A 24,302-nucleotide genomic window follows, 5' to 3' on the forward strand; every position below is an offset into this window, starting at 1 on the left:
AATATTTCTTATTCTAGCAATAAATATGTCAGATGCCATTCTCAAGGCTGGCTGTGTGAACATGAATTCTCAACACTAAATACGACAGGTATCTCGCTCGCACCCTTCTTGGGGATGCCTTATCTCCGGACGAACAGCTACGCTCAGAATCCTCAAGCACACATAATATCATCGGGTCGTCATTTCAGCTGCCCGCTCATCTTTACCGGTCATCGCCGCTATTTAGGGGACCCAAGTCCCAGGCCCACTGGCACATCTCCGTTCCTGGTCGCCGAATCCGCAAATTCTCTTCCCACCAGCTCTCTGAAATCCAGTTGAACTTCGGCGAGCATCTCGGCATGCGCCTTGGCCCTGTCCATGCAGTCGTTCCATACTTTCCCACCCTTTTCGGTGCTGCTCAACTGTCTTGCGAGGATGACATTGAACGCCTCTACCGCCTCCTTGGCCCACTTGACACATGCGCTCATCATGGTCTGCGGAAAGCAGCTCTGGAAGCAGGCCACCGTGTTGCGGATGATGCTGAAATAAACAAACGACAACTGCCAGATGTAGAGATGGAGATCGCCTTGGAAAATGCATTGTCTGGGAATCGTGTCAGTCATCTTGATGCAGTCATACCATTCTTCCGAGTGGAGCAGGGTGATTGCTCTCTTACCTGGATCTTTTCTTGATAAGTTCGCCCCTGGCTTCCAGATATGCCTCCCGGGCTCGGTCCTCAGAGCCAAGACGCGCCAGCCAAGTAGCGTTCCGTTTTGTCTTTGACTGCTCCGAGTGGTTATCGACAAGATCTCGCGTGATCAAGCCAGCGAGCTTGGTGCATCGCTCTTCCACTTTGAAGTTGATGAAGTCTTGGGCAATCGCGTTGTTCTTCAGGCCGCGTGCTAGACCCTTGAGTTTCTCGACCTTCTCGACAGCCAGCTCGATGCGCTGTAGGGCAATATCGATATCCAGCTCATCCATCTGGCTTTCCACCCATCGCAGATTTTGCTGTCTGCCATCTACTTCGATGAGCATGTCCTTGATATCAGAAAGCGTTTGGAGTAACTCGGTCTTCTGCAGCAGACCAGGATCTCGAGATGCAAAGTAGTTGATAGTCTCCTTGGCCTTGTTATTGGCCTCCATCTCCGACTGGAGCCCCTTGCGCAGTTCTTCGACAGCCTTGCGAATATTCAACATCAAAGAGGATTTCTCAGTATCCTCTGGCTTCTCAGTCCTGTAGATGAATGACTCCTGACCGACCCCACGGACCATGATAGCATCGGCCAACTTGGTTCTGCTACTAGAGTTGTCGCTTGTGCCGGCCATGTCCACGACCTCGATATCCAGGAGAGGCCAGCACCGGTCGGCAACCAACTTAGTTACAGGCGCACGGTTATCGCCTGGTGCGTCCATCTTCCTTTTCTTCCTGGACGCAATGAGCAAATGGTCATTGAGCAAAAATATTTGCATAGAACGTCTGGACTTGTAAGTTGCGTTGTCCAGTTCGATCCAGAACCCAGCATTTTGGACGACGTGCCGACCCATAGAGTTGGGCAAGAACTTCTGCGAGCCCTCGACGTTCTTGTATAGGGCCTGCATCTGAGAGTTCCACAAAGCAGTCCTGTCCGCAACCGAGCTTCGCTTGTCACGCTTGCTTAAGCCAGCACTGAACTCGCTACCGAGAGAAGGTTCGCGCCCGGCCGAGGCGGCCCTCAAGGCGGTGGTGTTGGATTTCAGTTCTGTAATCAGGTTACGCAACGACCGCATTTCGGCCTTGAGCTTCTCCGCCTCCTTGCTGATCTTGATGAATTGTGTGCGGTTTTGGTAGACGTTCTGCTGAAGGTCGGTAGACGCCCGGCTCTTAAGCTTCCGTAAGGCGTCTTCGTAGTCTCTGATCTCGTCTTCGGTGGCTTCGCTCAGGATGTTGGCAACATATTGGTCCGCAGCTAGCGACGGGTCCCTCAGAGCCCGAAGGTCTACGGGAGGCGGCCCAGGAGGACGCGCGCCACCGTCACCTGCCCTAGATGGCGGAGGTCGACGTTCCCTGGGTTGGTCATACCGCGCGGGATCGAAGCTGGGCATAGACGGTACGGGCGGAGCGGTGGCATCGAAATCGTTAGGAATATTATTGAACCGTGTCGAGTAGCGTCGTTTTACCAAGTCATTCGTCTTACCGCCCGCAGCAGGAGGAGCTCGCGGCCGTGGTTGTGCTGCTGCTGCTGCTGCTGCTGCTGGAGGTGGCGGAGGTGCTCCGACTGGAAAAGGGCGTCCCCCCGAGCTGCGAGGCACGTCGACGCCATCATTAGGGATAGGACCAGATATCTGCCTGGGCGCACTGATAGTCGGGCGGCCTTTCCTCTTGCCACCGCTTCGTAGAGATATCTTATTCTCGGACATGTTGGCGATCTGTGTCTGTTGAAACTATAGGTATGCCTCGATGGTTGTCGGGTTGTGATGGTTCGAGGTTGCGGCGACTGTTTGCGTATGTAGTCTGGCCTGTTGCGATGACAGGTGTAGTTTGTCGCTGATTGTTCTAATGGAATCTCATGGTCGCACGTTTCTGTGTGTAGAATAAATTCGCGACGGTGTTGGAAAACAACTTGGTTTGTTTTGATTGAAGCGGTTGTCGTTGCAGTTGCTGTCAAACCACCATCCTCACTGTTGGGACCAGCCAATTACTCACCAGGTAGTGAGTGACCTTGTCTGAGCGTCGAAGAGGAGGTGTACGTTAGGTACACATTGAATGGCGCAAAAGGCAGCGGGCCAAAGCAGCAGTACCTCGCTAACGTTCATCAATCAATCAGGCTCGGACTTAGTCGCGGTTAGAGTGCCGATGAACCTGGAACGCTACTGGGGTTCGAAGCAGGGATAGACCGATAGGTGACCTACATCGGTACGTACTTAACTTACAGAGTGTGAGTGCTGGGTGACCTAACCAGCCAGCAGCCTTCCAGCCCCAGAAAAAGTCGTCTTGTAGCAGCCATTGACGTGCTGTGCTGGGTGTTGAAAGAAATCGAGCTTTGACGACCGAAAAAAAAGCTTCGAGCGTTTTCCTCCAAAACCGCAACATTAGCTACATAGACATCTTTACCTTCGCCATTCCCCTCCCGACATACTGCATTGTTCGCCGATCCGTCGCCAACTACACCTCTCGATCTCCTATAGTCACTATTGCAAAATCTGCAAATATGGTTCAGACTTCGACAATTGCGACCGTATCCGTTGCGACGGTAGCCACTGGTCTTTTGGGTACGTCACCATGCGGGCGTCAAGCTCTGCGGCTTCGCACACCCGCCCCGGCACACATCCTGTAGTAGCAAATGCTCACCGGTACCCATTCTAGCCTACGCCATCTACTTCGACCAACAGCGCCGGAAATCTCCCGACTTTCGCCGCGAATTGCGCCGTCAAGAACGCCGACAACAGCGAGCCGAGAAGGAGGAGGCAGTTCTCTCAAACAGACAAAAGAGCAAGGAAGTCCACGCCGCTGTCGACCGTGCTCTCGAGGAGGGCTTCCCCTCCGGCGTTAATGAGCGGGAGGGCTATTTCATGGAGCACGTCCAGGAGGGCGAGATCCTCGCCCAAGACCGTGAGTGTCCTCACATTTCCCCTCGGCGGCGCCGCCGCCCATTCGCATCGCATCGCACACCTGGCTAACGCATCGCACCACAGCTTCAAAAACGCTCGAGTCTGCCCTTTCATTCTACCAGGCTCTGAAGGTCTACCCGACCCCTGGTGACCTTATTAGCATCTACGACAAGACTGTCGACAAGGTAAGCGATACTGCAGACCCCTCAGCCCACAAGATTCTGCTTGATCCCGGTGAACTACTGAACTGCGACTAATGCGATTGGACAATGCAGAGGATATTAGATGTTCTGGCCGAGATGATTGCATACGACAAGAACCTCGACCTGGAAGGCGGCAGTGGCGCCAGCTCCTCCGAGATGCCTCCTCACCCGGGCTTGGACTAAGTCCCAGAGTATACCTATCTAGTTGACATTGGAGAAAATATCCCCAAACTCACACACCACCCTACTCTGTTTGAAGGGAGCCGTTATTTATGGGTCAGGTAGAAGGCCGACTCGACACGACGGCGCATCCCAGGCGACTCGGTCAAGCTGTACGATATAATTCATGGCAGGGCGCCAGGCCCCTGGATCTTGATTCGGGGCCCTCTTGTATATTGGCTGGCATAGACAAATAACGAAGTATGAGAACCACCATCTACTCTCTTGCGCTCATCCCGTGTGACCATGTCTCTACTTGGAGGTTGCTTCACGCAACACGAACAGAACCAGACCCTGCTCATGCTCATGCTCCGTGCGGTATTCCAACAGCCAATTGAGCCAGGACTTGTATCTATCACCGGTCCAGGTCGATGGGGCACCACTCACCACTGGTTGTTGCCCTGAGGTTTGCTCGTAGTGCCCCTCATTGTGGCAACTCAAGATTTCAACTTGAAGCACCCTTGTCTTCTCACCCAAAATCTATCAACAAGTATGTAGCATTAGCAATTAGAAGCATGTGCACGCCCGAGCCGGAGACGATATTCAAGGAGACTATAGACGTAGGTATGTATAAATCCTGAATGCGACAAGATGGGTGGCTATCTATCGGATAACAGTCAAGCTGGAAATGACTAAGCGCCCGGATTTCTATGGAGCTCCAGTACCTAAATTCTCAATTCAGCGTAACCCACGGATACGGCACTATCAATTGGAAAGATTGCCCCGCCCCCTCCAAAAGTTCAATCAATACACCAAATTATCGACCCCGGATACCAACTTTTGAGTAAAATGTCCAACGAGGGGTGGACAGGCCGGCTGGAGGCCATTGGCCCAGTCGCGCGTGAGTTGACCTCCATTACACTGGCAAAAGTCCTTTGCACTGACCCATGCGACCAGATATCATCGATCTTTGGCACGCCCATAGGACGCCGATTCTCTTGGCTGTATTTGGCATCCTCTTTTCGCTATGGGTCTACATGCTCCTGACCCAGGAGAGGGAAGGTCCAGTGGCCCTTCGCAAGATATACGAGCAGCCCTCCTCAGCGCCAGCCACTCCTTTAAATGAAAAGACAAGAGCACCCGTGCCTGCGCCCGCACCCGCGTCTAAAGCATCGCCGCCCAGTGGTCCCCGGCGCATCAAGGGCGAGCTGCGCAAACCGGACTCAAAGCCTCTTGTGGCGGAACCACAAGAGAAGCGACCCATCCAGCCTCTTCTCTTTTTCTCCTCCTTGACAGGAAGCACCGAGAGGCTCACAAAAGGCTTGGTGGAAAAGCTCGATGCCCCGATACAGAAACAGAGCGCAGACGACGAGCCCCCCGTCTTGCCTTGTCGCATCTTGGACTTGGCCGACATAGATTATGATGAGTACTTTCTCAGCCCACCCAAGGACTCTGAGACGCCCGTGGATTACCTGTACCTCCTGCTCGTACCAAGCTACAACATCGATACGATCAACGACACCTTTTTGGAGCATCTGCAAGAAACCCACAACGATTTCAGGATTGATACTGCACCTCTGGCCGGACTGCTAGGCTATGCTGTATTCGGTATCGGCGACCGCGAGGGCTGGCCAACGGAGGATGAAGGCTATTGCTTCCAGGCCAAAGAGCTCGACAAGTGGATGGCAAAACTCACGAGTCGCAAGAGAGCGTTCCCGCTAGGTATGGGAGACCCGAAGCGCGACCTGACGGAACGACTGGTAGAATGGACCGAGGGAATCCGCGATGTTGTCAATACGCTGGCAAGCACTGGATCTCTAGGCGAAGGCGTCCCAGGCAGTGGCGATGCCGTCGAAAGTGACGAGGAGTATGCGTCCGATGACGATGACGGCGAAGTCTTGTTTGAGGACGAAGCGAAGGAACCTAAGAAACTCAGCAAAACCTCTTCCAACCTCGAAGATGTGGAAGATTTGGGCAGGATCATGAAGTCTTCTGGTCAGGACGGCCCCGCTGCGAAAGCGCCGGTGGCTATCGATTTCACTACGTACGGCAAGTCAACGAAAAAGCCTACACAGACTGTGAAGGAAATGGTACCCAAAAACTCACCGACATACACATCGCTCACGAAGCAGGGCTACCAAATTGTGGGAAGCCACTCAGGGGTCAAAATTTGTCGGTGGACCAAGAGCGCAATGCGCGGCCGGGGTTCTTGCTACAAGTTCTCCTTCTACGGCATTGCCTCGCACCAGTGTATGGAAACAACACCCTCTCTGTCCTGCTCGAACAAATGCGTTTTCTGCTGGCGTCACGGAACCAACCCGGTTGGCACCACCTGGCGGTGGGTTGTCGACCCCCCTGAACTCATCTTCGATGGCGTCAAGGCCGGGCACTACAAAAAGATAAAGATGATGCGTGGCGTCCCCGGAGTCAGGTCGGAACGGTTTGCTGAGGCGATGCGCATTCGCCACTGCGCTCTCAGTCTTGTCGGGGAGCCTATCTTCTACCCGTATATCAACGAGTTCCTGGGCATGCTGCATGCCGAGCGCATCTCCTCCTTCCTCGTCTGCAACGCCCAGCACCCGGACCAGCTGGCCGCCCTCAAGGCCGTCACGCAGCTGTACGTGTCCATCGACGCGAGCAACAAGGAGTCGCTCCGCAAGATTGACCGTCCCCTGCACCGCGACTTCTGGGAGCGCTTCCAGCGCTGCCTCGACATCCTGCGCGAGAAGCGCTTCAAGCAGCGCACCGTCTTCCGCCTCACCCTCGTCAAGGGCTTCAACGTCGACGACGAGGTCGAGGGCTACGCCGACCTCGTCGAAAAGGGTCTCCCCTGCTTCGTCGAGATCAAGGGCGTCACCTACTGCGGCACCTCGAGCAGCGCCGGCGCCGGCCTCAGCATGGCCAACGTCCCCTTCTACGCCGAGGTGACCGACTTCGTCACCGCCCTCGACCGCAAGCTCAAGGAGCGCGGCCTTGACTACGGCATCGCCGCCGAGCACGCCCACAGCTGCTGCGTCCTCCTCGCCAGCGGACGCTTTCGCGTCGACGGCAAGTGGCACACGCGCATCGACTACCAGAGGTTCTTCGAGCTGCTCGAGGAGCGCGGCGCCGACGGCGACTGGACGCCCGAGGAGTACATGGGCGAGGCCACACCGGAATGGGCTACTTGGGGCAACGGTGGTTTCGACCCCAGGGATGAGAGAGTTGACCGCAAGGGCCGTAAAATCGAGGTTTAGGGTCGAACAATTATCCTGGCTATCATTAAGACAGATGAATAAAAGTCAAATACTTCAGAATTTCAATATCATATAAAAAGTGTCTGGTAAATATATAATATACTAACCACTGAATGGTGCATCTAGCAATATACAGTCTTGACAAACGAAAGGAAAGTAGTACATTAAAATGACAGTCTGGGGTATCAGTGCAACAAAACGAGGATTGGCACGCCGCCCCTGCCCAGTCTGCACGAAAACTACCAGCAATCAACGCCATGTTCCATCAAGGTCTATGCCCGCCTCCCCTATCTTCTCCCGTTCCATCCGTCTATTTCCCTTGTAGTCGAGTCCCGAGCTCTTTTATTGTACAACAATAATGCAAGGACAAAAAAGAACAAACATTGTCCTTATGTCACATGATAACAATGTAAACTCATTACACTCAAGTTTCAGCCACCAACTGCTCACCCTCATCGAGCAGTTCTTCCACCTTGCGCAAGTTCTTGATCAGACTCCTGCCGAGGCCGACCAGCAACAACTTCTCGGCGTTGGCGGGCAGGCCCAGGTAGGTCGGGGGCTCGCGCTCGGGCAGTTTCTGGACCCAGCCCATGAAGTCCTGCAGGGTGGTGCCGCTGGGGACCTCGAGGCCGACGCCGCCGTCCGTCTCGGAGCCCTCGACGAGCTTGTGGCCAATGTCGAAGGCGGCCGGCTGCAGGACGGCATTGACCAGGTCCGTGAGGCCGTGGAAGTCGCCCTCGTCGTCAATCTTACCACCGTACGTCTCGCGCACCAGGTAGCGGATCATGTCCCAGGGGATGTTCTGCGGCGCAATGTTTGTGCGGTTCTGGGCGACGAACTCGACCCACGTGTCCACGACGAAGGCAGAGCATTCGTACTGTAATAAGTTAGTTAGCAGCAGTCTGGGGAAAGGAGGATGGAGGCAGTGAATATGAACTTACATCAGCATCGTTGAACTCCCAGAAGCTCTTCCATCCAAGGTTAGGCGCATAGCGCAGTCGTTCCTGAATCACGGCGTGGAGGAACGAAAGAAGCAGGTACAGTCTCGTTCTCTCAACTGGCGCTTTGCTGGCTCTGGTGGACAGCGACGTCATCGAGTCCTTCATGTTGGCCTTTACACCAGCCGGCTGTTCGTACATCAAGACGCGAGAAGCTCGCAGCAAGTTAACCGGAATCTTGGGACTGGACTCCATTGACAAGAAGAGCCTGAAGTCGGAGTGTGGGTTGAGGGATTCCATTCGCTTCTCGAGAGACTGGAGCCATGTCGGTGCGAGATGCACATTCTTGATGAGAACCCAATTGCCCACCTGGGCTGCATTGTTAATGGCCTTGTCGGCACTGGCGAGACCCTCGTTGGAGCCCATGGCAATGTTGGTGCAGCGCGTACGCATTCGCTCGACGAGGTTGTCGACCTTGTAGCTGGCATCGAAACCAGGACTGCACACGAGGGAGATCGGGTGTGATGTCGAGACCTCATCGACTGTCTGCTTCAAATCCTCGACAATTTCGAATAGATCGTCGCCGAATACAGATGCCACAAAACGCTCAGCGGTGGGCACAAAGCGGTCGAGGCGGAACAGCTTGACCAGAAGGAGAGAAATGAGGAATTGATCGTGCGGCGCAGTGTTGTCGTCCCACACCTTGGGCACGAACTTCTCAGCCAGCTCCTCATTCAGGAACTTCTCCCATTCCTCAGGAGACACCCGGTCCAGTCTCTCCTTCAGTACGTTCAGACGGGACGCTCGGGCAAACGCCTCATCCTTGGCGTCCTTGTCGGTGGAGAGATCCTTGCCTTCAACCCGATCGTCGAGTATGGTATCGAGGATGCCCCTGTCCATTGGGTACGGTGAAGCCTGGGTCAATAGCATGGCCAAGGTGATGCGGTCTTTCTGCACCAGTCCCAAAGCGGTCCTCTTGAAGGCAGTCACAAAGAGGTCCTTGATGATGATTTCGCGGCGGGCGATGTGATCGGTTTCGCTGGCAAGGTTCTTGTTGTTATGCAGGACAGAATGGAAGATGTCCAGGAAGAACTGCAGCGAGAACTGGTAGAAATGATTGAGATAGTGCAGTTGCTCCAGGACGGCAAAGATGGCGCTACATGACCGGGCAATGCTGTTGTACTCGAGCGTGATTTGTTCGACCTCCGCCATGACGCCTTCGGTATTGCTCATCTTGGCCGTGATCTCACCTGCCTCCGTCTTCAGAGTCTCCAGGGTTTCAATGACATTGTCATCATCGAGGATGTTGCCGCGCGACTCGTTGAGCGCTTGCAAAAGGCGCTTCTCAAGCTGTCGCAGGTGGACCTTGAACTCGCCCTGAAGCTTGATGAGATTGGAGCGTCGCTCATCTACGTCAGGTCGCTCTGACTTCAGTACTTCATTAAGAGACTGGGTTTGCAGACTGCTCTGGGTGACCGTGAAGTTGACAAACGTGGTTCGACTGCAGATATCCGGCGGGAACTGGGCCGATGGGTCTCGCGTGGACAGATAGATTTTAAATGCTGGCGAGAAATCGATCTGCTGTTTGCCAAGTTGAATGAGCACACGTCCACCCGTCTTCTGGTACTCCTTGTTCAGGACTGCGTTCAGAATCGGGTCCAGATGCTCCGCATCCTGAATGAGGATGGGGTTTCCGAAACGAAGTGAGCTTTCGAGCTGCTTGGTGAACGAGTCGTCCAAGAAGCTTGTGACGGTAAGGCGGCGGTCCTTGCATTCCTTCTGCAGGAATTCGATCACTCTACCGGAAGGATCGATGATCAAGGGGTATCTGTTGAAGCGCTTCAGGACAATGGCGTTTTCGGTGCAGAGATCGTCGACCGGCAAGCTATTCTCCTGCCAGCTCAGCCTCTCATCTGCTGTTGACAGATACTCGGTGACGGGGTTGTGTTGCTTGTAGTTGACACCAGATAGTGACAGTTGGTGAACCCAATCGTCCATCATCGACTTTCGGAAAGTCTGGTCATAAAGACCGCTGTAGGCAAGGAAGGCAGCGGCGACCAGGACGTCGCCAACCAGTGTGCTGATCTGGGTTTCAAATGATTTGCTTCCATCTTCCCAACGGACTCTTTCGGGAGGAAAGACTGTCGAGCAGGCGGACACTGCGGTCGACCTTGAACTGGACGCGGGACATCTCGGATTTGATAGCTTGCGTTTCGCTGATCAGGGCAGCGTATTCCGTCTTGTAGGTGGCAATGCTGTCCTCCAAGCTGGTGATGGTGTTCTCGACAGCCTTTGCTTCGGCCTTGGTTTGTAAAGCCTGGTCTTCGAGCTGATCGACTTCCTCTCGCAGAGGTCCGACACGATCCAAGATCTCAGAGAAGTTGACTTGTGCCTCCACCCATTGAACTAGGGGACCACAGGCCTTACTGGCACGGTTGACCTTCTCGAAGGTGAATTCTTCATCGTCCAGGTACTCTTTGCGCATCAAGACCCGAAGCTGCTTGGTCATCATCTTCTCGTTGTCAAAGTTGACGATGCTGGCAATGAAATCGTCACGACGAATGATGGACTGGACAGACTTCCAGTCAGGAACCTTGTGACCAAGCAACGAGCAAACGGCGAACATGGCATTCTTGACACCCTTGGGAGGCGAACCCATGGAACGGACTTCTGTCAAGTGCTGCCTCTTGATGTTGCTGACACTAGCCTTGGCCTCCTCCACAGCCGGCTCGGCCTTGGCCAAATCGTTCAAGACAACCTCCTTTCGCTTGGCAACCTCCGACTCTTGGATCTCGAGCGCGGCTTGAATCTCGAGAGACGTGCTCTTCCGCTGCTCAGCCTCGCGCTGGTCGGCAACCATGCGTTGCAGTTTCTCATTGGCTTCGGCGTCCTTGAGTTCAAGCTGGGTCTTCTTCTCCGCCAAGCTGACACGCAGGTCGCGGACCTTGTCGACAGTATCTCTCAGCTTGTCAAGACCGACATTGAGATGGCGTTGTTGCTCCTCGAGGTCCTCGCGCTTCTCGTTGTATAGCTTCACGTACTGGGCCACGAAATCCAGGAAATGTCGCGGGGTGAGGAAGGTGAGCTTTCCTTGCTGCTGGAGTAGCTTGGCATTGAAGCGATGCAGGGAGTGGTGGATGAACACCATGGCATTGATCACAGCGTCTCTGTGCGAAGGCGGGAGGGTGAGGCCTCTGTATGCAACGGGAATACTGTCAGGCGCAACCCAGTTTGGTTTGTCAAGGTCGACCGAGTTTGTCAGTTCGCTAGCAACCTGGAACAGGGCTTGGTCAGACCAGTCACCCATCCAGTTGAGCACGCAACGGTTGAACAAGGCTGGACTAGTAGCGGCCTTGGAGCCGAGACCACCTTCCGGAGGATTCATGGTGAAGACAACATGCAAGTTCTTCACAATCTGGCCAGTAAACCACTTGTACAATTCCTCCTGGGAATCGAGGAGGAGGCCTTGACGTTGAGCGCCTTCCTTACAGGCTGTCATCAGCGCCGCAAGGTCGTCGCCCTCAAAGAGACCGGGTACTTCAGCGTTGGCAAGCAGGGTGTTCATTCTCTCGAGGAATCCGGAGTCTAGGACGTTCGCCTCGTCCATGATGAAACAGATCTTCTCTCCCTTGCAACCACAACGGCGGAGGACATCTCGGAGATCGTCATCGAAATCTTCGCCCGAGTACTTGCCGTGGACCTTGATCTGGAAGACCTTGAGGCCATTCATCCAGGCAACAAATCTGGCAAGTGTCGTTTTACCACTACCACTGACACCAATCAGGATCAAATGTCCTTGCGGTTGTCGGAAGACACGATCGATTCGCAAAACATGGTCCAGGACATCATTGAACAAAATGAGCGGTACATCCACCTCTTCCTCGCAGAACGTCTTAAGACGAGCCTTAATAAAGTCTCGCAGTTGTTCACGGTCAACAGGGACATAGTTCTTGGACAGCCAGTTGGAGAACAGGATGGGTCCTCCCAAGGCTTTCTGCTCATCAATAGTGGGGAAGAACACCATGGCAATCCGCTTGACGGCTTCCTCTGTCCACTGGCGTTCTTCCTCGGCCACCAGTCGATCTTGGAAGAGGCGAAGAGCTTCGTGAGCCCAGATACGAACCAGTCCTTCAACCGACAGCGTCTCTAGTGGTTTGATGGCTTCGTAGACACCGCGGACCCATCTTGTCAGTTCACGAGGACTGTAGACGTAGTGTGGTTGGATCTTGGGAGTGAAGCGTTGCTGCGACTCGAGGTAGAACTGCACCATGGCCGATGTCAGGGCTTCAGAGTAGCCACGCAATGTCGGGATGATCTTCATGATAGCCGTGTTGAATGTTCCATAAATCTGCTTGAGAGAAAGTTCACCAGGGTAGTCGACCATGATGAGCGGTGCATGACGAAGGAATCTTTCGGCAAGTGGTGTACGGCCAGCATCGGTAGGCGGGTTACAGGCACCGACAAACTGGATCCTGTCGAGGGTCACCCAGGACTTATCCGAAGTGCGCCAGAAGCCGTTATGCTCAACCATCTGTCGCAAGAAGGATATGGCACGTTGGGTACCATAAGTGTCGGGGGCCGGCAAGTTGATTTCATCGCAGAATACGACCAGCCACCTGCCGATTTGGGTGGGAGACAGCATGACTCCGTTTAGTGTCTTCTTGTATTCGCAGTACTGTTCGAAGGTCTTGATCAGGAGATCGGGCGTTGTCGCACTTGAGAAGTTCAATCCCACAACTTCCATGTTAGGCAGTTTGCGAAGAGCACTGAACAGTGTCATCGTTTTACCAGAACCGGGGGGACCGCAAAGCAGCAGAGGCTTGTGCTCAGCGAGCCACGAGTACAGTACATCCTCATGCCGGACTGTGTCGAGTGTAGGAATGACGACATCGGTCTGGGTGACCGAGTGCGTGTTGACCTCGATGGTAGGTACTTCATTCTGCCATGGCGTCCACTCCGCGCGGGGAAGAGAAACATCAAAATCGATCAGGGAACTGGTTCCATCCAGCGGGGGAGATCCAAAGCTGGCGAGCCCACCCACATTGTCGCCAAAGGCTTTGCGATCAAGCAGCGGGCAATCACCCGTAAGAGCCCAGACCAGAGCAAGGAGGAGCTTCTTGGAAATGTAACCCTCAATTTGTTCCGGGTCGAGCGGGAAGTCGATATGCTGAGCATTGTACTCGATCAGATCGCGTACCGCCTTGTTCAATAGAGAGAAGAGCGTAGTCAAGACACGGGCTACAGTGAAGTCCATGATGTGCTTATAACCTTCGGCTTCTTTAAGGGCTTCATGGATGAACTTGTCGGTTGTCAGGAAAGCATGCAACAAATCAGCCGCCTGGCTTTGAATCTGGAGCGATTTGGCGGGGCTTTGCCCTGCAGCCGCGGTGTCCTCGTCGAGATCCTCGAAGGGGACGCTGCGTAGACCATCAAGGTAATGGGTGACCATCATGTCGGGAGAAACAGTATCCTCGCTGAACCACACCATACCACATCGACTGACGGTAGCAAGCGTAGCATACTTGAGTGTCTCGACCTCGAACATGATGCGTACGTTCGATGGGAGATTCAGACGCTCACCGTTGGGCAGTGTCAGCAGCTTGTTGTCATCGAGGACACTGTTCAAGTTCTCTACCCATTCCGGATCAACATCACCGTCGAAAACGATCCAGTGGCGCTTCGTGTCTTCACCACGAAGGTTGTCTACAATCTTTCTCAGGATGCTGGTGAACAAGCCATCGGTCCATTCTCGAGTGGTCGAGTCAAGGTTTCCGTATAGTGCCTCCTTGGACATAACCTTGGGATCAATGACGTGGGAAACACCCTCGACGCCCTCCACCTGCTGCAGGGCATCCAGAAGAAGCCTCCAGGCTGCGGATTTTCCGGTTCCGGAGTTTCCGACCAGCATAACACCGTGATGGATGTTGAGAATTTGGTACGATTGAAGCACCTTGGTCATCCAAGTATCGGTGACGACCAGATGCCGCTCTGCAGCCAGCCGGCGGATAGCCTCCTCTAGCTTTTCCAAGTTCGCAGGGACATATTGAACCCCTGGGAAACACTCGTGCTCGACGTCCATCATGATATCGACATCGTTAGCTACCAATTTCGGCGCAATCGTTTCACGAATGCTCTGTACCAAGATCTCGGGCTCGACAACCTCTTCTGCCCCAATTTCGCCATTGCTGTTTATCAGACGAGCACGCTTGAGGCCACCGGAGCTCACAAGTACACTCTTGAGGGCACGCAGACCGAAATCGTAATGAGCTTGCTTGGATAGCTTCGCAGAACACTGATCAAAGAAGGGCACAGTCTGTTTCGATAACTGCTTGGCTTGGTTAAAGCCCTGCGAGTAGAGCATGACTTCGGCAATGAGTTCTTTGTCGGGCTTAGACATGGCCACACTGCGGAACAGCTTCTTCAGGTTGTCGGGCAGGTTCGAACGACCAGCGTAACCAGGGTTCATAGTGATGAAAATACCAGTGTTCTGGTTTACACACAGCTGGCGGCCAATCAGCTCAATCTGTGCTTTGTCATCCTCGACACCCTGCTTGAGACCAAGTTGGATGTTCTGGATTTGTTGCGAGACGGCGGACAGGATTCGCTCTTCGAGACGGTTGAACTCGTCGAAACAACCCCAGGCACCGACTTGGCAGATACCGAGGAAAATACGGCCCATGGCTTGGAAGTCAAAGGTGTCGTCACAACAGAAGACCAGCGTGAAGCGACCGAGCTCAACACCCAGAGCCTTGACGGACTCAGTCTTGCCGGTGCCGGCAGGACCATAAGGCGAACCACCAAGTCTCTGGCAGAGGGCCTGAGTGAGTGTGAGGAAGCATCGATCGGTAAGGGGCGTGCGAACAAGCCTTTCGGGAACACCCAAATACTCAAAGCCGTAGCTCAGCTTGGCGTTGGCCATCTTGATGTGGAGACGCTGGATGAAGTCACCTTCCGGATTGTACACGTAGCGCATTTGCAGCAGCCAAAGGTAATGTGTTGTCGAGTTTGCACCAGCCTTAACCAACTTTTCGATAGTGTCCCGCTGATGGACACACTCGGTAATCAAGGCCTCGCACTTCTTTCTTTGGATCACTTCCAGATCGCCAAGGACGGTCTCTGCCAGAAGTCGTAGGACTTGCACTTCCCGGTCGAACAAAGCCTGTAGAGTAGAACCCCCATCGGCAAGTGACTTATCGACGGCAGTAGTCCAAACAGCCTGTGTGGCGAGCACGACAATCTGACTCGGATAGGCGTCAATGAACTCGTTCATAGCAGCTTGGCTAATATCGTCAGACTCGAAAATCGGTGTGAATGCGTCAATAGCCTCGGCCAGAAGCTCGGCCAGTGTAGCCTTCATGCCATTCTCGAGAAGTGCCAACCAGTCATTGATCTTGGGCACCTTGGCAAGCGAAATCTCCTTCTTGAGGCGAACAACTTCGTCCTCCTTGGACGTGAAGCCCGAGATGGTAGCTTCATCGTCCATCACAAGGCCGTTAAGACCTGCAAACATCTTCTTGAAATGCTTAGCAATTCGCATGGTGTCATTGCTGTTACCGATCATCTCCAACAGATCCTCGTCACCAACGAAGTAGAATCGAGGGAACGAGACTCGTTCCTTCTCAAGGTATTCACCCAAGGCCTTCTGGATCTTGTTCAGGAGTTCGGCAAGACGTTCGAGCGACTTCTGGACGCCAGCAATTCCAAGCACATCTATGACCATAGGTTGCTTGTAGACCTTCTTCATGACAGCCATGAATTCGCTGTTGATATTCTGGAACCGAGATGATTCAATGGGCAACAGGTGCTTGATATCGGCGTTACCTGTGAAGACTCCTTCGAGGTAGACCCATTGGCGTTGAACGTCGATCCAAACGTCGAATAACACATGGACGCGGTTCAGTTTGTCCTCCCAAGAGGAGGCTTCTTCCTCGAATTCCTTGTAGTAAGGCGAGTGCTTCATTGCTTGCAGGGAATTGAGATTCTCGCTGCATTTGGCGAAGAGATCGTCCCAGCCACGGATGAGGCGGCACTTGTTCTGATAAGCCACGAGCTCCAGGGAGTAGTTGTTCCATGTATCCTTGACCTGTTTGAGGAATTCTTCCAAGGCCATCTCTCCTTGAGCTTGGGCGATGATGTCCCGGACAATGTTTTCTGTGGCGATCAGGTTCAAGTCCCAAACATCACCAAGAGTCATCGACACTGGTGAGTATCGTCGTCCGGGCTTGATTTCTTTCCAGATCTTTACCCAGTGACGGTCGCGGATAGCCTCTGACTTGAGATCCGTCAGGATGGTGTTGACCTTCAGTTGCTGGCGGAGGATGTTCTGGATGTGCTCAAATGCAGCATATTGTCGCATTCTGCTTGGCATCTCCTTCGTCATCTTGATGAGGCCATCGATGGAGCCACGGATCTTTCGTGGCTGAACGCTACCCCAGAGAGTCTCTCGGAGCTCGTTCAAGCTTCTCCAAATGGTTGACAGGGCAGCCCAAACAGACTTGAAATCCTGCACTTCCTCCAAAATGATAGACAGGGAAGACTCTCCACTAGCGGGGAGATCAAGAGCCTCCTTGGCCTTACCGACCATCTCTGACTCTCCCTGTAGTTTGTTGATGCGAGCTTCGAAGGAGCTGAGCGTCTCGGAGGCGACTTCTGGCGCAATGGTGCCCGACACTGGCTTTTCTTCGTTCCACTGGATAGCAATCTCGGCAATCTTCTCCGTCACAACCTTGTCCTCGGCAACAATCTTAGCCTTGAGGGCATCGGTCTGGTCCTGGACAATCTTCGCCTTTCGGGTGAGCAGCTCATTCAGAGCCTCCCACTGCGAGTCAACCTGTTGAACATCTAACCAGTCGCTGGGGAACTGATAGCGGTTGCGGGTAAGCGTCGATTGCCCCTGGCGGAATGTCTCGACTTCAGGGGCCCATGCTTTGACGTTTCGCTTGCAGGATTGCACAATGGTAATGAATTGGACGGCTTGCGCGGTTGAGGTGGCCTCAAGGCTTTGCATCTCCAAATCCCTTCGTGCTTTCTCAATTTCCGCATGGACTTCCCTCATCCGGCCTCCAAGGCGGCTTCCGAATTTGATCAGGATCTCGTGCTGCCACTGATCGTACTTCGAGTTCACCTTGGTCTGCACTTGATCATAGTCGATGGTGATGCGGCCAAATGATCGGCTGACCTCAGTTGTGTCAAAGGTCGCACGGGTCTTTCGAATTTCCTGGAGTAGTTGAAGCCACCTGGACAACTCATCTCCCAGAAGCTCGTACACCTGCTCCGACTGGAGGTCCCAAAGCGATTGGAACTGTAGCCACTTGTCTACATAGCCGCCGATGTGGGAGAGCTTCTTCTCAATGCTTGTGTAGACTCTTGCCAGGATGTCAGTGCATTCGCTGGGCAGTTCCGTGAAACGGGCTTCTTCCGGAGCTGCGGTGCTCAGAGTAAGGCTCATCTGGTATCTTGAGGCCTTAACCTTTGGTAGGTTGCAGACAATGCCGACCCATTCGTGCAATTGCACGTACCAGCTGGCGCGCGCATACTCCAGAGGAGGTTCTAGGTAGATAACTTGGTTGCGCATGGTAATCTCGTGCACCAACTGTTTCATGGTCGGCGCATCCGACTTGATGGGTTCGCCCGATGGTGCGAGTTGCTTACGTCGCGAAGCCTCATGATCATTGTAGTCGTCATCCTCAAATGCTTCGATCCAGGCCACGACGGCCTTCTGTAGGCGAGCCAGAAGAAGCAGCTTGATTCGATCATTCATTCTCTCCACCCAGTAGCCCAGGTTGACATATTGTTCCAGGTTCAGCTGGTCCACGGCAGCTTGGATAATCTGCAGCCTCGAATCGAACTCGCCTGCATCATACGGGCAAGTAGCGAGCTCCTGGAGAGCCTTTTGCACGTTGGTATGAACTGTCGCAAGCGCAATCGTCTTGGCCTGGAGCACAGATGTGCTAGCGGCAAAATCTCTCACAAACAGGACGTGCTTGCTGCCAGCACTGTTTCGGCCAATGGTGTGATCCAGTCCGTTATTAGCAAGCATAGGCTTCTGGTGCACCTCCCACGTATCCAAGAATGTCTCCCACTTCAGGGGCACTCCTTTAGCGATGAGGTTTTGCACATCATTCTGATAACCGCTCAGCAACAGGGACACCCCGGGCATGTCAGAGATCTGGCGCGTCGTTTGCGTGAATGTTCGCACACTTTCCATCAAGCTGACGGCATAGGGGTAAACGCGCTTCGCATCCTTGGCGGTATTGTGTACTGAATGGGGCACCTGGAAGTTTTGCCAGCCTAGATTGCGGGTCTCCTTGAACAGTGTGATGATCTGGGCATCAAAGTTGACTGCGAGGTCGAGGGCGTTGTTCGCAGATCGGACCTTGTTGATGTTGAATAGGCGCCCAGAGATGGTGATCTGCTTTCTCTGGACATCGTCTACCCAAGCTTTGTAAATAGCTTGCGTGTTCAGCTTCTTCTTGAACAAATCACTCTCTGTCTGGAGCTTCTGTCCTTCGGCATGTAGCGTCCAGTCGGATCCTAGAATATCCTCGACTTTCTTCATGTACCCGTCAAGCTGACGTTCAATCTGGCGAGCCCAGATGATGGCGCCAGATACAGGAGGCAAATCGTGTAGCTGGGCCATCGCATGCGCCTCAGAATGGCCATACTGTTGCTTGAAGCGCTCGTGTAAGGCGGAAATTGCCTGTTTCACGTTTTCTATAAGTTGGTTCTGGTACTCGGCAATAGCACCTCGAATCTTGGGTCGCACGAAGAGGGCATTGAACTGAGAAAACACCCGGAACATCTCGTTGGCGTTTTTCGCAGTCGCCAAACGATCACGCAGCCGGGCAATGATGGAATTTTCGACACGGGTCGTCCGCTCGTTGTACGTGTTCTCTGCTTTCACCCAGCGCTGGGTACCCTCTTCAGAAACATCGAGCAGGTCGACATTCTTGAGAGCATCCCACGCTTGCTGAACCTCCTCGACGGCATCAACATCGCCCATCTCCTCCGCCAAGGGGGTGTTGTTGGCGCCCTCCCCGTTGATCCCATTCACAGCAGCCTTGGGTCCAAGAACAATTACAATAGTACGTTGTAGCTGCTCGTGGTTGTCCCGGAAAGTGTCAATGTACTTGAGGCGGGCCTGCAACTCGCTGTGCTTGGGGTTGATTTTGATGGGGATGAACTTTTCCTGCCGCCTTCTGGTGGTCTCGCGGGCGATATTGGTGAAATCCTTGATCTGAGATTCCCAGCCCTTGAAGATCTCGTCGGCGGTCACCATTAGTGCCTTGAAATCCTTGTAGTCAAGATTGACGAGCTCGGACCCGGGTAACAGACGGTGCATTGCCTCTTTGAGATCGGCAGAGATGGCTTCAACAAGATCAAGAGTCCGTTTGATTGGGTAGTTGCTGAATCTCATTTTCTTGTTCATGTGGCCGAAGATCTGTGCGACGGCCTCGTCGACTTTGGAAAGAGAGGTGGCAGACAGGAGCTCGTCGAGCGGGAAATCTCGCATGAGCTGGTTGTACTTTTGCACCGTTTCCATAGCTTCTTTCAGACCAGTATCAGCTGTGAAGCTGACAGTCGCTTGGAAACGTTTGGCATGCTTCAGAATTTCGAGAGTCAGCAAGACGCCCTCGCTGCGCAACTGAGCCTCAATGCTCTCCAGCGACGACTCCATTGACAACCAGAAGTTGATTTCTTGGGTTGCTGTCCTTGTCACTGGGTCCCTCGTGAGCTTGGTGATGGCCTGGATTGCCTTGATCCAGCCATTCACCGTCGATTGGAGATTATTCATGAACGAACTGTCCGAGAGGAGCGAGGCGGGAATCAGCTCGGTCGAGGGTTTGACACCCCTTGCTGCGGCCTCTTCCAAAGCAGTCTGGACGACAGGGTGAAAGGGCAGGGACAGCTCGGGAATCTCGACATTTTGCTGTAAATGGAGGAGACTCAGTTCCAATTCTGTCATTCGTTTCTTGGTGACGGGAATGCCCGTCTTTGCGTCGACATCAGCCCGGCTTCTCGCTCCATTAACGGCCTGCGAAGACTTGGTGCTGGCATCGAAGTAGGGCGCCAGCGCATTATGAAGGATAGTATGAAGAATCTCGAAGGGAGAAGCAGAAGGAACACCCTGTTCGGCAACGGCCGCATTAGAAGAAGCAGCGCCAGGCAGAGTCTGGATCTGAATTTGAGAAGTAAGAGGCAGGGCAGGATCGATCGCTTGCGGGCGCTTGAGAAGGGCGAGGTAGGCGACAATGGTGGGCGTTGAGGTGATTTCCGAGGTGATGTTATATTTGTATGAGGTGGTGGCTATCCCATCGGCGCGGACATCATCGGTGAGGTCGGACGTCGACAATATCTCCTTCTGGATGTACAGGGCGACTTGGGAATCGTTCGCGAATCGGGTGCATCGCTGCACAGTGTCGGCATAGGCGGATTCGGAGAGCAGGTTTCCATCTTTTTGAAGGTCGTCGCGCACCGCTCCAAGGGCTATGGTCACAACAGAAGCCAGGTATTCTACTACCAGTGCTGGGTCGATAGCGATGAAGGAAGTCGACGTAGGGGACATGCCATTAGCGACGGTATCCTGTGGCGTCATGGGTGATGCCACGGAATCCATGCTGGCGATGGAAATTGAAGGATGGATTATTCGTTACTTCAGCCTCAAGGATCGCATCGATCGTGGCATCGGTAGTGGGTATCGGTAACGAGTTCCAAGTGGGCGAGGTGACAGGCGGAAACCGGTAGATCGGAAGACGATACGATGGACAAAAGAGCTCGTCCGATAGATTAATATTCCCACACAATAGGGGCAGTCGAAGAAGACGCGCAAATCCAGGTGCAACTAAGGAGCGTGGGGTGCTGAAAAAGTGAGGTCGAGTGGTGTCGGGTGCTCTTGGTGGGAAGAGTGTCGTCGCTTTTCGACCGTGGGATTCTGGACTGGTTTGGTCTATTGTGCATGAAAAAGAGAGGGTGAGCTTTGTTCAAATGTTACAACCACAGTTGGACGATATCCATCCATCAATACTTAATCTCTCGTCGCGTACAAACGCCAAATCGATGGTTCTTGGGTGCATCCCTGCCTGAGACGTCCCCTAAGCTCGGTTCATTGGCCAGAGCTCCTAGTGGCCCCTTATTAGCTGTACCTTTTGGCCCGGCAGATGGAGATGGAGGGGTGATCTTGTGCTATATTGAATCAGATTATGTAAGTACTTGAGCAAAGTACCTACCTAATTAACACACCGTGGGGCCTGTATAAGTCTACATACTACTCTCGATTCATTGTTGAAATACAGTAGCCTTGTGTACGTAGACAAGCAACATCTCCAACCCTTCCAAGTGCAACAACTAACCTTGTCTTGAACTTTACTATCCAAATCAACAAACAGGGGACCATATTAGCTGTACGAACTACGTACCTAGACTCCCGCATGCTTCGCAATTAACCTTCGAAGCTCCTGCTATGTGCCTCCTGGCAGCTGCCAGCCTCGCAGGAGCTATCCTGCGATTCTGGATCAAATATAAACAGTGTCACAAGTTGCAGGACTAAACAGAGGCGTACCGAGTCGTGCCATAGAACCAATAAAATTCTGTTTCTCAAAATGCTGTCACCAGTAACCGTTTTCATCGTAGACCTCATGCTAAAAAAGAAATGTGAACGCCTCGCTAACGTGCCATAGCCGCCTGCTGAAATAGCCACTGAATGTGACGCCCCCTTTCCCGTATCCCCATTTCGAATTTCGAAGGTTCCCATTACGCCGTCCTTACTTATGCCCAGCCCTGCCATGCCGAACCAAATCATAGTGTCTCGTTTCTGTAACTCGTTGAAATCTAAAGGCCCCTTGCCCGGACCCTAACTGTTCGCTCCACCGTTTGCTGGGTTGTTGCTGCCGTTGTCGGCAAGCTTTTCTCTCTGGAGCATGACCCTTTGGTTGCATATATCAATAAACATCTCGAACTTTTCAATCGTCTTGTCCTTGGTTCGAAGATCTTCTTGTAATTTCTCAATTGTCTTCTTGCTCTCTTCTCGGAGCTTTTTCAGTTCCTCCTTCGTGCTAGCGAGCTCACGTCTCAGATCAGAGCGGATCCGCTCTTCTGGGGTTGGCGCAGGCTTGCTGTAGATGGCTGGTCGCTCTTCGGCTATCCCTGCTTCAACCTTTTGAGGATTACGATTGATTGCCGCTCGCGCGTTGTAAATATCGCGAGGCAGCAAAGGAACGTGAGGGTTTTGCTGTTGCAGAATTTCCAGCGTCTGACTAACGCCAATGCCTGTTCAAGTTAGCACTCTGTGTACGATAATGTCGCATTATGGCTACTCACCAGATTCTTTAAGCTGCTTGACCGCCGCAACCATCTTGCTGTCTAGCTTCCTTGCCGCAGGATGCAGCAATGGACTCTCACTAGGGCCATGGTTATGCTGCAGATGTACCGCATCTGGACGATAACGGATGGTCCACTGAGTTCGCTGCTCGATGGCGAAAAATCCAAACTGACAGTTGCACTTGCGTGAAGAGGTCTTCCGCTTCCTCTGCTCGGGGCTCACGCGACTGGGAGGCTTCCCGGCACGGTCGCACACAAACAAAACCTTTTTCAACCCAGGTACAGTCTTCTTCGACCTTCCTATGACCACAGCATATCCTACCGATGTGCAATATTCCAGCACGTGGCGGTGAACTGCCTCAAGGCTAGCGTAACTCCCGCCCTCTGGCGGTGCCGACATCATGCCTCCCATGGGTGTCCGAGGGACAAAGGGTGTACCTTCAATGAGCTTTGGTGACAAATGGCTGTCCCCCTCGCCTGACTCGTCTTGGCTGTCCATATCCATGTCATCCTCATTGTGCGAGTCCTGCTGCTGAACACTTGGCTCGGGCGGTGGCGGCGGTGGAGCCACAGACTGACTTCGCGGTTGCGGTGTCGACTGTGGTTGGAGTGCCGGAGGTGGTTGGTGTGCTTGTGGTGGTGGGATCGGCTGGTGAGTTTGATGAGTTTGTGGAGGCGGTTGTTGAGGCGCATGTTGATGAGTTTGAGGATGCGGCGGCTGGGAGTGCGGCGGAGGACGCGCTGGGTGAGCCTGCTGTTGGTGACTTTGCTGATGGTTATGTTGGTGCGTCTGCGCATGACTCTGCGGGTGACTCTGCGGGTGACTCTGCGGGTGACTCTGCGGGTGACTCTGTGGGTGACTCTGCGGATGCGATGCAGGCAGGCCCTGAGCATGAGACTGGGGGTGGACCTGTGGTAGAGAATGGTTATGTTGGTGAGGAGGCGTATGGGACATCAGGTTGGCGTCGTTCGGCTGATGAACCTGTTGCGGCTGCTGTTGTTGAACCGGTTGTTGCTGCGGGAGTGGCTGAACCTGCTGTGGTACAGGGTGGCCCTGGTGTGTTTGATGGCTCGGATGGCCCTGGTGGTTCTGATGGTTCGGGTGTGCCTGGTGCGCTTGGTGTGCCTGGTGAGCCTGGTGTGTTTGGTGGTTCTGATGTCCCTGGTGGGATTGCTGCTGCAGCGGCTGGACCGGCTGGACTGGTTGAGGGACCGGCTGCTGGACATGTTGCTGAACCTGCTGTGGCATGGGCTGGTTCATGGCCTGCTGGAGATACGCCATCTGCCCCGACTGCTGTTGCATCTGCCGCTGCGGACCAGCGCGTTGGCGGCCGGCGGCCACGGCGGACGCGCCATGTGCCTGGGTCGGAGTGTTCCTCGAGGTGCCATTGGGGACGCTCTGGACGCCGTTGACCCCCGGTACGGGCGACGGCGTGGTGCTTGTAAAGAGGTTATGGGGATAATGGGTCTGAGGCGGCTGATGGGGCGTATACTGCTGAGCTGGGTAGGACGACTGGTGTTGTTGCGGTGTCGGGGAGGGTTTGGGCGGCGTGGCGGATTGTTGTGAGGATGAGGTGTATGTCCGTCTCAACCCGTTGACCTGGGGGAAGGCAAGGCCTGGATGGGAATGTGGATTGTGGTCATTTGCGGTAGACATGCCTACTACTACACAAAGGAGAAGATAAGGAAAAATGATATGACGAACAAGGCGAGATACAAAAACGCCAAAGCTGGGATAAACAACCCTGGCTGCACCGACGAAAGGAAAGGTAAGGTAGGGAGGCGTGACTATAAAATCCACGATCTTCAACACTGGGGCCCGGGTGTGTCTGTACTGACCAGAATACTCAGAGGAGGGTGAGGGAAGGACGGGGGGAGGGGAA

At 53.7% G+C, this 24,302-nt stretch overlaps 5 protein-coding genes across 5 annotated transcripts; 2 read left to right on the top strand and 3 right to left on the bottom strand.

Moving 5' to 3' along the window:
* Window positions 1–218: 218 nt before the first annotated feature.
* Window positions 219–2,376, bottom strand: PG985_004732 (uncharacterized protein; the record flags this gene model as incomplete). Its single annotated transcript, XM_066824501.1, has 2 exons — window positions 219–582; window positions 656–2,376. 2 exons carry the CDS (start codon window positions 2,374–2,376, stop codon window positions 219–221), a joined length of 2,085 nt encoding a protein of 694 aa, XP_066687661.1.
* A 791-nt stretch (window positions 2,377–3,167) lies between these two features.
* On the top strand, window positions 3,168–3,953 carry PG985_004733 (uncharacterized protein; the record flags this gene model as incomplete). Its single annotated transcript, XM_066824502.1, has 4 exons — window positions 3,168–3,228; window positions 3,323–3,568; window positions 3,652–3,752; window positions 3,843–3,953. 4 exons carry the CDS (start codon window positions 3,168–3,170, stop codon window positions 3,951–3,953), a joined length of 519 nt encoding a protein of 172 aa, XP_066687662.1.
* Window positions 3,954–4,778: 825 nt separating this feature from the next.
* PG985_004734 (wyosine base formation) lies at window positions 4,779–7,165 on the top strand (the record flags this gene model as incomplete). The annotated part of the gene is made up of 2 exons (XM_066824503.1): window positions 4,779–4,830; window positions 4,887–7,165. 2 exons carry the CDS (start codon window positions 4,779–4,781, stop codon window positions 7,163–7,165), a joined length of 2,331 nt encoding a protein of 776 aa, XP_066687663.1.
* Window positions 7,166–7,589: 424 nt separating this feature from the next.
* Window positions 7,590–20,719, bottom strand: PG985_004735 (dynein heavy chain; the record flags this gene model as incomplete). The annotated part of the gene is given in 3 exon segments (XM_066824504.1): window positions 7,590–8,042; window positions 8,107–10,226; window positions 10,246–20,719. 3 exon segments carry the CDS (start codon window positions 20,717–20,719, stop codon window positions 7,590–7,592), a joined length of 13,047 nt encoding a protein of 4,348 aa, XP_066687664.1.
* A 1,233-nt stretch (window positions 20,720–21,952) lies between these two features.
* PG985_004736 (uncharacterized protein) lies at window positions 21,953–24,076 on the bottom strand (the record flags this gene model as incomplete). The annotated part of the gene is made up of 2 exons (XM_066824505.1): window positions 21,953–22,368; window positions 22,420–24,076. The coding sequence occupies 2 exons, from the start codon at window positions 24,074–24,076 to the stop codon at window positions 21,953–21,955; spliced, it is 2,073 nt and encodes a 690-aa protein (XP_066687665.1).
* Window positions 24,077–24,302: the final 226 nt, after the last annotated feature.

The sequence above is a fragment of the Apiospora marii genome, assembly GCF_038362585.1.
Source record: "Apiospora marii strain CBS 49790 chromosome Unknown utg000003l_segment0_segment0, whole genome shotgun sequence".
Lineage (NCBI taxonomy): Eukaryota > Fungi > Ascomycota > Sordariomycetes > Amphisphaeriales > Apiosporaceae > Apiospora > Apiospora marii.